The 14,093-nt window shown below is 39.6% G+C and overlaps 1 protein-coding gene across 1 annotated transcript in view; it reads left to right on the top strand.

The window, feature by feature from the left end:
- The window catches only part of LOC137620600 (SCL-interrupting locus protein-like), a 52,530-nt gene that overhangs the window by 14,894 nt on the left and 23,543 nt on the right, over positions 1-14,093 (top strand). Inside the window, exons 3-5 of the mRNA XM_068350862.1 lie at positions 540-2,059; positions 2,432-2,600; positions 9,135-9,233. Coding sequence (XP_068206963.1) covers positions 540-2,059; positions 2,432-2,600; positions 9,135-9,233 — 1,788 coding nt within the window. The remainder of the gene's footprint in view (positions 1-539; positions 2,060-2,431; positions 2,601-9,134; positions 9,234-14,093) is intronic.

The following is a 14,093-nucleotide window of genomic DNA, read 5'->3' as shown; positions in this document are numbered from 1 at the left end:
CATAGGAACTTATTTTGCATTGTTAAGGAAGATGCTTGAAAATCAAATTATCACCTTTAAAGAAAGTGGTATAACATAACTGTGTACTGTATGGGTAATATCAAATAGTAGTCAAGGGATGCAATAACTACGTCTTGTATACTAGGAAATACTGTATGTGTAGCATGTTGTCCTTCAGGATTTTAATTTGACACCTCTCATTTGTATGTTGAGACCTTTCTGTTATTATGGCTAGATTTTAATGGCTCTAGTAGTTTGGCATCTGCTTCAATTGAAAAAGAAACTGGCTCCATATCCAAGTTGGTGTTTTACAACTAAATTTACCAAATATTATACAATTGTCTTTTTATTAATTTTTAAAATTTTTAATTCAATCTTGTTTCTTTTTGTATTCTCTTCTTAACAATGTTGTAATTAGGTGGATCTCCTGATTCCTTGTTGATATTTAGCTATCTTGATGTGTATTGCTGCTGTGCATAGTGAAATGATTCTGACCTTATTTGTTTTTATAATGAGAGCAAATGTTTTTGCAAATATAGGTTGAGCATCACAAACCTGAAGTGCCCGAGGTCTCTCTGATGTTCGACACTGATGACAGCCTCATTTGGCAACGTCCTGGATTCAAGAAGAATGGAAATGGCCGTAATTCTTCTCCTAATCTTCAGAAAGAAACTGCAAAATCTTCTCATCACCCTATGAATAATCCATCTTCAAAAGGAACTCCACCAATTGGTCAAATCTCGGGCTTATCTGAAAAAGAAAACTCCCCAAACCTATTCAGAGGTTTTGAAAATTCTTCAAGAGAAAACAGATCTGTTGGTAATACTGTTGAACAATCCCCAAAGTTTCAAGACAGTTTCGAAAATGTATTGAGTACTGCAAGACCTAAAAAGCAATATAATCCCATGCACTATAGTCCTTCTAGTAGAATTTTAGAAAAGAATAATTCAGATTCAGAGGCACGTAATAATCTTGTGAAGCACACAAACTTGCCAGCGTTGAATAGTGACAATGTTCGTAAGTCCCCATTGATTGGAAATGATTTTTCAGTTGGAGCAGATGGTGTACCAATATATAGCAAGTGTGTATCTGGTGTTAATAAAGCTGTTCGTTTTGATAAGGAGGCCATGTCTTCTCCAGAGCCAGTTACAAGACTGGAATTTATTCCAACGCTTACTTCATCGAATCAAAGAGAAAGCTATAATGTATTAGGTTTTCCCAATGCTTCTCAGAGTGAGTTGGCAGCAAGTAACACAAGACCTGCCATAAGGCCAAACATAAGATTTGCAAATGCATTACAAGAGCCATATAAATCCAGTCTCCATTGTTATAAAGATTCACAGTTTGCCAATGTCCCTAAAACTATTGGACAGACTAACACTTTAGCAGTTGGGGATGTTCACCAGTCCTACTCTCAGCCTTATTGTGCTCCTCCATACCAGCCTCCACCTGTAACCAGAAACCCTGAACCAATCAACCTAAATGTTTACCAGTTACTTGAAGATCAAAATCGGCAAATTATGAAGCTCTACGAAACTCTGGAAACATTTTTAAAAAAAGGGTCAGAGGGTTCTAAGGACAGTGTTAATGGTGAAATGGAAAATACTAAGAAAGATAGTCCAGTTTCTCAGAAAATTCCTGTCCAAGCATCCAATTGCAGTTATAGAGATGCCTCAACTCAGACAATACCCTCAAATAATGCAAATCTGCAATCTGTAGGCACCAATACTGACATTTCTTGGCCAGACCTATTATCTGCTGTTAAGAATAGGGAATTGCCATCTTCACATCATGCTAGCCCGAGACTGAACGCTGCTCAAAGACAAATCAATGATGAAGAATTACAGGCTGCTAAGGAATGTTTCCAAAATAGCAGACACCAAAGAGTTTCAGAATTAAGAAAATCTGGCAGTGAAAGAAAAGAGATCTCGTTTACGATGAGAGAAGTAGTCATGGCATCTATACAAGAGTATCAGCCAAGCCCTGAACCATCACTTCACATAAACATGGAGGATTATAAGGATGAAAGTCAGTATGAAGTTTACGATGAAGATTCAAGGTATGGCTGTTTTATTGTTTGTATGGTCTTTATTGTTTGATTTATATATTATAGCATACTGTAGTAATTTTGTTTGTGCCATTTAAAGATGTTTAACGTAAAAAAGAGAAAGTCAAGTTAATTGTTTAGTATGTTAAGGGCATGACACCTTGAATTCATGAACTCTTGTTTTGAAATTACATGCACTTGTATGTGCTGCTTATCTTGAAATATATAGTGTTTAATGAAAAGTACAGTTGTAACAAAATTTTAAAGTAGACTAGTTATTATGTGCCATATGATATAATTGAGTGAAAATTTGTAAGTTTACAGCATCAAAACGAAATTTCCATCAGTTCATAACTCCTTATCTCACATACTTTTCATTTCCAGAGTATCCGATGGTGCTGGTGCCTGTGTGAGTTCTCCTGACCTAGGGGGAAGAGTTAATGCATCTGACAGAGAGGATTCCCCTTACCCCAAATATGAAAGAAATAGGGAAAATCGAAACGTGCCTTCATCTGGAAATCCGCCCACCAATACATTTTATAATAATGTTATGGTGAGTTATTTTATCTGTGTTGTTTTATTCTGGTATTAAGTTTTCTATATTTTAAGTATGATCATACATAATTAACACCTTGATCTTGTAATGTTCCAGCACGGTGAGAACTGTTATAGTAGTGGCATTTTTTGATGAGAAATATTTTTCTACTCATTTACTCTTGTGTCCCAAGTTACTTTTAGTGTGCCAATTTTTTTTGTTTTACTATTTTGATGACACTTACCCATTAGTCACATTGCTAAAATCTCTGAAGATTGACATGTTCCAACTCAAAAACAAACTTTTTGTCTTCTAAACAAACTTTGGTGCAAGCTGGAATGGTCATTAAATCATTAAGGAGGTAATCATAACTGCCAATGGATGGTGAAGAGTAACCCCTCCCATCTGTCAATCAGCTAGAATAGTCACTTTTGACTTTGGCCATAAACAATGCCATTTACTCTTGCTGCTGCTTCCATCTCTGTCATTAATGGTTTGTTCCGAAACAGATACAAACCTTCCGCTATTTATAGGGTATTACTTTTGGCAATGCTGAAAACTAGCCAAGACAATTTTAGTGAGGGATAACTACCCCATACGCTAGTCAGCGGGTGGTGGGGTGGTGGGGTAGAGCGGCTACCCCGCTCACTCACACCTGTTGGTTGAGTAACCACTTTTGCTTTTGACTTTAATTACTTTTCCTTTTGTGTATCGGTGTGTGTTTGTTTATTGTCCCGCTATGCGGACATGTCCAGGTCGTGAGGGCCGCCGCTGCGGTACCTTCATGTTGGCCGTAGAGATGGACCCCCACCCTTTATGCCCGGCTTGCCGGGGACACCATTGTTTGCAGGACAACACCTGTTCCGAGTGTCGGGAGTGGCCTGTCTCCTAGTGGGAGAGGTTTGCGCGTAAGAAGAAGTCTGAGCGCAATTCTTCGCCTTTGAGGTCTTCCTCAAAATCGAAGAAATCGCGCTCTTCTGCTTCCTCTACACCCAAATCTCTGCCCGAAGCTACTTCTCGACCGAGCCCCTCCAGGGGGCGCGGCCGAGCAATAGCGCAGAATTTGTGACTCCAGGGAGCGCCAGTTCCTTTCCAGACCTTGTGTCTTTGTGGCCATCGCTAGGCGTCGATGGCCCCCCTTCGAAGGAAGTTCTTCTGGAACTCCTCCGAAGGGGAGAGGAGAGAAGGCGGTCATCTCCTTCCTCTGCGGAGGTTGATCCTCCTCTTGTGGACGCAGGCTCTGTTGCCCGTCGGTCAGGCCTAGAGTCTGGTTCCGACGCAGAGGAGTTAGCTAACCCACCAGGGGCTGTGGCAGGGCTCTCTCGTAGGCAAGCTTCCCCTTCAGGGGAACATATCTCTCATTCACGAGAGAAGATTGCCTCTATTCAGCGGCGATCTCCTTACACTTATGGTTCTCCTCCAGGGGCGGAACGAGAACCTTGTCATAAGCGATGTTCTCCTTCGGGGGAACTCTCCTCCCCTGCGGAGGATGTATCTGTAGACCTTGATCAGTCTTGCCCTCGGGCAGAGTCTGCTGAACGTTCCTCTCCAGAGGTTCGTAGGGGGGAGGGGTTTGTAACTCCTCTCCACCCTGGACGTTCTCCTCCTCGTGCTGTGAGGAGACGTCTCTTTGAACCTGCTGGTTCTCCTTACATTGACCCTTTGCGGTCTCTTAACGATCACCCTTTGGGCTGGTGTGATTGTGAGCCTTTGGACTGGTGTAATCATGAGCCTTCGGGCTCTCGTCATGTTGATCCTGCGGGTTCTCATGACAGCAGGAGTCCTTCGAGACTCTGTCGCGCTGAGCCTTCGGGCTCACGCTGCTCGAAACCTTCGGGCTTCTGTTACGCTGAACCCACGGGCTCTCGTAACGGAGGTAATGTTGAGCCTTCGGGGTCTCGTAACTTCAGTTACGCTGAAACCTTGGGCTCTCGTAACTAGTTACGCTGAACCCTTGGGCTCTCGTAACTTTAGTCACGCTGAACCCTTAGGCTCTCGTAACTTTAGTCACGCTAACACTTCGGTGTTTCGTGACTGGGAAACTTTGGTTTCTCGTTGTGCTGACCCTTCCGAGTCTCGCAACACAGGCTACGCTAGGCCTTTGGTCTCTCGTGCCCTTAGAGAAACCATGTGCAAGTTTCATGACATATCTTACTGGTGATCCCCATTGTCTATACTTGCTTTGCATGGCACACTACTATTCGCGGTTGTCTCCTTGTAACAAGTGTTGTTCGTGGCCTGCTCTACAGAAGGCGAGTGTTTGCTAAGAAGAAAAAACGGGCTATTAAGTTAATGCTGAAGAAGCTTTATAGCTCTTTCTTCTCTCCAGGTGGAACCCAACTCTGTCTCTTGCGGGTTCTTCTCGCACTTGGTCCCCAGAAAATGCTTGTAGAGGAGAGGAGAAACTCCTGTGCTGGTCGGAGTGGCTTTCCGGAAGGCTGGAGTATCACCTTCTCCTAGTGAAGGGAATCGCCTTTGCCTCTTCAAGTAATTGGCTATGAAAGCCTTTCCTATGAACAATTTCCAGGCAACCTCCTGGATCAATCAGCGGCTTTGGGTGGCGACGACCTTTGGTTAGTCCCAGTATTTATCAAATCCTGAGACTTTGGCTAAGTACAGGGAGCAGGTACGTTAGGCTTCTGTGGAAATGGTGGTGACTTTTCTGGCACACAACTCAGGCAGTCAAAAGGAATGATCCAATTCGCCTCAATTTTATCACCAAATTGGAGCAGAGGCGATGGTGGAATTGGGGAATGCCAGAGCGCTGGAGGCCACAACACTTTTGAAAGAAAGATGTTGAGGCTGTAATGACAAAGTAGAGGGCTTGTAGTCATAACTCAGTAATCAACTGTGCAGTAATTATTGGGGTTATGGCTCTGGGAAGACTTGTGTGGCTATGTTTTTATTGTTAGGGATGAGGTAAGCTTCCACTAGGAAAGGGTCTGATGTTGCTCCACCTTTATGGATATCCAGCCTGGTCAGCACAGGAGAGTTGGCAGAGGGAAGAGGTAGCAAATATTAATAAGGGCAGTTCTCTCCTCCAGATGCCATGAGTGGGGTAATGAATGCCTGTGTTACCATTGAGCAACGTGACACCAACTTGAAGAATCCTCAGGGATGATTACTTACTACCCTTCGAGGATGAATAGTCACCCCTGACTTGCACTCTGAAGGTGTTCAAATCATTCCCTCCAAAATTGCAGAAAGCTGTAGTCTTGGTGGCAGAGGGGAGAGCAATGAAGAAGAAGAATGCTTTCAAAGTTGTTTGAGATGGAAATCCAGGTTTTAATAGTCATCTTTTCCTGGTGGAGAAGTGAAATGTGGGCTGGAGATCAGTGATTGACTTCTTATCTCTGAACAAGTTTGTCAAATCCTGTTCAGCATGGAGATGACACGTTCTGATCGTTCTGTGATTAGAGAGGGAGACTTGGTGCTTTTAGTAGACTTAGAGGCTGCATATTTCCAAATACTGTACCCTTCTATCAGGTCTCCAGAAAGTAGCTCCATTTCTTCAAGGGGGCTGTGTTTCAGCTCAAGACCCTATGTTTTGGACTGTCCACTGCTCAGGTGTTCACTTGTGTATTCACTGATTTCATCTTGGTCCCACTAGGGATATGTCTGTTCTGGTGGCCTGTGTGGTAACATCCTTGACTGGTGATTGCCAGATTGGGGTTTGAGTCCTGCTCAAACTTGTTAGTTGCTTTAGTAGCTGCAACCTCACCATCCTTGTGAGCTAAGGATGGGAAATTTTGGGGAGCCTATAGATCTACCTACTGAGTTATCAGCGGCCATTGCCTAGCCCTCCCTGGTCCCAGCTGGTCAACTGCACCTTCATTAGTACCAGCACTCAGTAGGATCCCTTACATGTCATGGGTGAAGACCGTAGCATCCCGTCAAAGTGAAAGGCTTTTTATAAGGTATTGCACATATGTCTTGATATCTGCGAGGGACCTCAGAAGTGAACTACTCTCCATTTGATTGCAGACTTCGTCTTTCTTCGCAGAGAGAAGTACTTTCAGTGGTTAGAGGCTATTGCTCAACCTTCAGACTGAAAGGTTTAGACCTTTCCTTATAGGAACTTTCTTTGGTCACGAGGAGCTCTCAACAATCTTGTCCTCCCTAGGATCTCAGGATTCCTGAGTGCGATGTGACTCATGTTCTCACATCTCTTATGCATGCCCCATACTAGACTTTGGAAAGTTTTCAGACAAATCTGACTCTTAAAGACTGTCTTCCAGCTTGCCTTAGCTTTAGCAGTTTGAGTTGAGGAACTTCATGCTATTTTATACTTGACTGGACATTTTGAAGGCTGGAGGAGGTCAGTATTGTGTCCGAGTTCATGGCCAAAGCATAGAACCTCACAATACACGAAACCAAGTTCAAGTCCATCTCCGTATCTTCAGGTTGTATCGCCAGCCTACCTCCAGAATGGGATTTGAAGTATTTCATCTAAGATAATAGTTATTGCATAAATCTGAGAATGAAAGTAAGTGATTGACTTTTACTATTCCATCTTCATCCTCTCTCTTGGGGAGTAGCAATACAGATGTTATTTGCTGAGCTGGACGATAATGTAGGTGAACTTCATAACTGGCAACCTTTCTTTTCTGACTGGATCTTTGGAGAAGTATCTCTCTCACCCTTTTCTAATGAGAGAGTTCAAATAATGCAAGTATTTTTTTGAATGTTTGAGGTCATTTACTGAAATTAACCCCTTCGCTACGAGGCCGCGGATCTGCTACTCAAGCTATATATTGTACAAGATTTTTCACCATCGGATATACTTGCTCACTACTCTATAAGCTACATTTCCATGTTTATTTTTTTTTTTACTGCTGATTACAGAATACATTTTTCAAAAGTTTGCTTTATTTTCCATTGTATTTCTTTATAAACAACCAAAAGATTTTCCATTCATTGTGAAGTGATTATAGAATATTTTTTCTGAAATTTGTTTTATGTGATTATTTTTAAGTAATGGTAAAGTACTGGGATTATATGTGTAAAAAAGAATTTATATTCACTGAAATAATTCTACGATGAATAGCCGTTGAAAGGTATTACACTGCTTGTTAGTATTAATGGAATTTATGCTGTGAAGAAACACAATGAAAATATCCATTTATATCTAGAGAGAGAGAGAGAGAGAGAGAGAGAGAGAGAGAGAGAGAGAGAGAGAGAGAGAGAGAGAGAGAGAGAGAGAGAGAGAGAGAGTATATATATATATGTGTTACAAGGATTTTGGATGTCTCTAAGACTTTTTAGTCCATCCGAGGAAATTCCATTTGCTCTTTGGTAGACCGATTTAGTTTCAGCATTTAGAGAGTTCGTATAATCTTATCTAACTTATTCTTGAACTTGTTTACCTTGCTACTATTTACTACATTCGTTAGGAGTCTAAGATAATGATATTAGCCTAACTTTTATTCGTGAAAACAGTGAAAATCTGAAGGTTCATATAATTTTGTAAAAATTATAGTTGAGAAAAAAGGAATAAAATAAGAAAAAGACAAATTTCGTTGTGTGTGAACAATTTGCATCACTGGTAAGTTTTCGTCTTTTTGTGAGTGGGACTTGTAGTAAGAGGTAGAGAGGCTTTCTCTGTGATTTGAACTCTATGACAACATAGAAAAACAATAAAATAGACTTTACATAATCATGAATAAGGACTAGAATCGCAAGTATTTCTGTTTGGTGATGAGATGTGATATGTATACATAAAAATAGACTTCACATAATCGTGAATAAAGATTAAAATCGCAAGTATTTCAGTTGGTGGTAGGATGAGATGTGAGCATCCCTACGTCTTGAAGCTGGGGGTGTCAGGGTGGTTTAAGTAATGCTTCAGGTAGGGAATGTTGCCCTTGGTTAGAGAGTGATGTGGTTATTGTATGGTAACAAAAAAGACTAAAAAAGCTCCTACATATTCAGAAATAAAGGCTAGAATCCCAAAGATTTTTTTGGTTGGGTGAAGATAGGAGGAGGAGGAAGTAAAATTTCGTGAGTGTGAATTGTGTGTGGTATACAATCATGTGTTATACTCTTTTGTAGCTTAACTTGTTATAATTATAATAATGATAATGATAATAATAATGATATATGCCGACGTCACAGTTTGTATATCAGGCATTTTTTGACGTGTACTAACGTCATCGTAGCGAAAGGGATAAAAACCATTTTAGTTGTTATTAAGGAAGGCAGTGACCTTTCATACCAGGCTAATTTTTACAATACCTGTATATGTTTATTCCCTGTATATATACTGTATTGTACTTGTTAGCTACTTTTCTTTCTATCCTCTGCCAAGTAATGGAATTCTCAATTGGCTTCAATTTTTCATGCCCTTCAATAATTTTTCCTTCATATGTGAATTTCACTTTATTTCTTTTTCTCATCTTTTTCAGACCTTAGCTAGAAGTCTACAGATTTCTGTATCATTGCCTATTGCATAAATTGTAAGAATAGTAATGACATAATAGTAATGCATTTATAATAATGATAAAAGTTTTTGTAAGTATTTGCTTTCAATGCTAATTAAATGGTTTCTTTCAGGCTAACATTCAGCAGATATTACAGAACTCGAGGTCAGGTGATGATGAAGAAGAAGAAGAGCATAGCAGAAGGCAAAATGTTCATGACAGAGCTGAAGAGGTATTATGTTTTTTCGGTATTGCACTTTAGATATACAGTATACAAAGTTGGATGCCATTTCAGTGCAGTTTTGTAATATAAAAAAATCTGCACATCAGTAACTTTTTTCTGTACACCATATCTGGCCTCCTAGGGTGGAAGGCATTCATATCCAAATAAATATCTGGAGTTTATACTTGATGCAGAACTACTGAATCACACAACTTGACTCATCATTCTTGCTTTAGTACTTTCATTGATTTATTCTTCACTTATGCAGGACAAGTTATTTGCTAATTGAGAGTAATATGTTGTCACATGCAGATGATTAACCCTTTTACCCCCAATGGACGTACTGGTACGTTTCACAAAACTCATCCCTTTACCCCCATGGACGTACTGGTACGTCCTTGCAAAAAACTACCATTTACATTTTTTTGCATAATTTTGATAACTTTATGAGAAACCTCAGGCATTTTCCAAAAGAATAAGATCAACCTGACCTCTCTATGACGAAAATTAAGGCTGTTAGAGCAATTTAAAAAATATATATTGCAAAATGTGCTTTAAAAAAATGCCTGGGGGTTAAGGGTTGGAAAGTTCCAAATAGCTTGGGGGTAAAAGGGTTAATAGCCTTTACTCGATTATGGCATTAGGTGATACCATGAATCCCATTTATCCAGAAAAGTGTCTATCAAAAGCAGAGTGTTTGACCACTTTAGACTGACTGAAAGGGATTGAAGGTATAGGATTGGTAAATTGTCTGAGCAGCAGTTTTCTGCTATGGAACCTTCCTAAGGATGAGTTGTAGGATAATGAGGCAAAGAATGTAGAATATATACAATAGTTTTTTTACTGACCTTTTCCTACAACCTAGTCCTGGAATAACTCTGTTGTTAACCTTACCTTCGCTGTGATGGTTGACATTGAAACAAAAATTTTTCATACGCATGTACAAACTTATCGTCCTTTTAAAATGAGGAATTGTCTTTAAGGGAGCTGGAACTGTTGTTGATATCGTTAAAGCGGTAGTTCACAACAGATGGAGAGTGCGGACTGGGAAGCTCTGCCTACTCTTCTATGAAAAATACTTTACTTTTTTGGGCTCAAGCCATGTCGTCCTGATGAAAGTTCCTAAGGTAGCTTCAAAAGGATATATTATATCCTTTTGAAGCTACCTTAGGAACTTCCATCAGGATGACATGGGGATCTCACCCAAAAATAGATTTTTCTCTTCGCTCAAAATCCGTTTTGTCTGCAGCTACAACAAGTAGAGTCGTACTGTTGCATCTTATCCCAGGATAATTTACTCCTATTTTTTTGTTTTAATGGTTGCTATTGGCTTCCTATTTTTTTTATGTAACAAAACAGGAGAAAGAGTGTACATTCAATACAGCATTTTTTTAATGACTAAACTGGTAATATCAACTCAGTTTGCAACTAAGGGCATGATTGTTTGCAATATCCCCATTTAACAAGTGCAGATCATGACTTCCTGTTAAAAACAGGTGTATTCTGTGAGGAGCAGGAAGGCTAAGTCTTCTCTGGCATAATTCTTATCAGTGGCCATGAGAGATGACAGAGCACTTTTTGCTCCCCATCATTTATGCCATTTGATGAAGCTTTTGAGTATACACCCCTGGCTTGGTCCTAGGGAGTATGCATCAGGACAAGGGAGAACTCAGATCTACATCGCAGAGTTTTTTCAGGATTGGTAGAGCGTGAGGGGATCACCACACTAAAAGATGTGCTGAAATGTCTTCCCTGCAGACTGCCGACGATGAGTCATCTAAGGAAACCATGAAGACCGAGAGCATTTGCATCTATCCTCCGATATCACTAAAAGCTCTTGCATTATTGTGGAGGTGAGGTAATGTTGAAGATTGCACTTCAGGTTGTTAGAGATGTAGCTATGGGCTTCTGCAGTTGACTCTTATTGGAGAATTCAAGTGAGGTCTAGAAATCAGAATTATACAGCACTCAAGTTCTGGATGGAACAATGTGAACTAGAACTGCTGATTACTGGCCAATTGCAATAATTCCCTAATTATCTAAAATAATCTTAGCATCTTTTGGGAACACATTTTAATATGTATGCTGAAGGAAGTCATCTGTTCCTTAGTGTACAGTTTGGCTTTTGCAGAGGCCTTTGCATCTGTGTTTCCTTTCTTGCAATTTCCAATGCTGTACAGAAATCCCTTAAGTATGGTCAAGAATTTGGTAAGAATGACCTCTATTATAGTGCTGCTTTTGACCAGGATATTCCTAAGGACCTTGTTTCTAAGCTTAAACACATGAGAGTAGGTGGGTCGTTTCATAGTATTGTTATTGAATTTTTCCCTCCGGCAACGAAGTTGGAGAGGAGGTTATGTTTTTGCCATTGTTTGTCTGTCTGTTTGTTTGTCTGTGAACAACTCCTGGTCACAATTTTACTCGAAGAGTAGTGAAATTTTCAGGGACTAATTGCTATGTAGAGATGTGGAAGTAATTCAATTTTGAAAGTCCTAGTTTAAAGGGCAAGGTCGAGAAATATGTTAATTGGTTCCAAGTCTATGTTTTATGTATAGTAAGTTGAATTTTCACCCTATTAACTCACTTGACGGTTCCCTATACAAGTACTGAACAGGAAGAAGTGCTTAAAAATTATTTTTTTATCCAAAAAAGTTACCTACAATAATAAGCATCCTTGTGAAGTATAGTACTGAACAGTACTGTACAGCACTTCATTGTTACTTTATGACATTGAGACCGATGTAATGTGTGAAATGGCGTAACATGGATAGAATTTTGTATTTTAATACAGGATGAGCGATGAAATGTCAGAATTGATGTATATTGGACTGATTTAGAGGGTTATTACTTAATAAGATTGCAAAAAAGTAGTTATTGATGGGCATCATAGTGACTATAGGAATGTAATATCTGGTGTTCTGTAGGGTAATGTTCTCAGCCCTCTATTTTTCAAAATATTATCATCATCTTCTCCTTCGCCTACTGACGCAAAGTGCTCAGGTTAGATTTTGCCAGTCAATCTTGAGCTTTTAAATCAATACTTCTCCATTCACCATCTCCTGCCATGTAGGGTTGGGTCTTCCAACTCTTACATTGCTTTGTGGAGCCCAGTTGAAAGTTTTGTGAACTAATCTCTCTTGGAGAGTGCAAAGAGCATGTCCAAACCATCTCCATCTACCCCTCACCATGATCTCGTTCACTTATGGCACTTGAGTAATCTCTCTTATAGTTTCATTTCTAACCCTGTCCTGCCATTTAACTCCTAATATTCTTCTGAGGGCTTTGTTCTTAAATCTATAAAATCTGTTGGATATTGTTTCAATGTCATACCACGACTCATGTCCATACAGTAACACTGATCTCACTAAACTGATATATAGCCTGAATTTTATATGTAGTTTCAGGTGATTTGATTTCCAAATTTTACTTAACCTAGCCATTGTCTGATTTGTTTTTTTTTTCAATCTTTCATTAAGATAATATTCTAAAGATCCTATATTAGCAATTATAGTTCCTAGATATTTGAATGATCCACTTCATTAATCCTTTCTACTTCCAATGATATTTCATCTTCCATTGCCTATTCCATTCTCATCATCTCTGTCTTTCTTCTATTTATCTTGAGCCCAACCTCATGTGATATTTCATGCATTCTGGTTAGCAAGCTTTGCAAGTCCTGTAGTGTTCTGCTAATAAGGACAGTGTGATCAGCATACTCTAGGTCAGCTAATTTCTTGTTACCAAACTAGTCCAATCCTTCTTCACCATCTCTAACTGTTCTATGCATTACAAAATCCATGAGGAGGATGAATGACATAGGTGACAACACATTCCCTTAGAGTACTCCACTGTTCACTGGAAATTCATTTGATAGGACTCCACTAGCATTAACTTTGCACTTGCTATGCTCATGAACAGACTTAATAAAATTTACATATTTAAGAGGAACTTCATGATAATGCAGGACTACAAAATTGGCTGGTGTACACTATCAAAGGCATTTTTTATAGAGAGCGTGCTAGAAATAGGAATGAATGGCGAGCGATTGTGACGCAGTTCCGGTAGGCCCTGCTGCTGCCTCCGATGCCTTAGATGACCGCGGAGGTAGCAGCAGTAGGGGATTCAGCATTATGAAGCTTCATCTGGGGTGGATAATGTGGGAGGGTGGGCTGTGACACCCTAGCAGTACTAGCTGTACTCGGTTGAGTCCCTTGTTAGGCTGGGAGGAACGTAGAGAATAGAGAATAGAGGTCACCTTTTTTGTTTTGTTTCTTTGTTGATGTCGACTACCCCCCAAAATTGGGGGAAGGGCCTTGGTATGTATGTATGTATGTATGTATGTATGTACAAATACCATCAAAAGTGGAATACTATATTGTACCCATTGCTGTACCACAATATATATGCATGCAATGTGGTTTGGCCGGGAAAACAAGCCCGTTGCATAAAGTACAGAAGGTGCTCCTCTCTTTGCATCAGTTCCATCTCCTGAGTAAACCTGTGGTTACTGAATTACTTAGTAGAGATCTACCTAAAATCAGTTTATGGTGCATATTATGGGGGATGAAGTTGAACATTTACAAAGTGAGTCAAACATATGGAGAAATTATTTTTTAAGATTGGCTGTGATCAATTTATTCTTAAAATTTTTTTAATTCTTTCATTATAATATGTTTTAAGTATTGTTCTCCTCTCTGGTCTTCATTTGCTAACTCATCTTAATTTGTTGGACAAAATCATGCTGTACAGTATATTAAATTCCTTATTCCTTATATGGAACTTCAAAAGTTCAATCTTGTTGGATACATTTTTCTGTTGAATAAGCTGAGATGAGTATTGTTTCATATTTTATATAAGACTGATTATGTT

Source organism: Palaemon carinicauda, chromosome 27, assembly GCF_036898095.1.
Source record: "Palaemon carinicauda isolate YSFRI2023 chromosome 27, ASM3689809v2, whole genome shotgun sequence".
Lineage (NCBI taxonomy): Eukaryota > Metazoa > Arthropoda > Malacostraca > Decapoda > Palaemonidae > Palaemon > Palaemon carinicauda.
The sequence above is the reverse complement of the archived record's forward strand: the minus strand, read 5'-3'. Positions and strand labels throughout refer to the sequence as shown.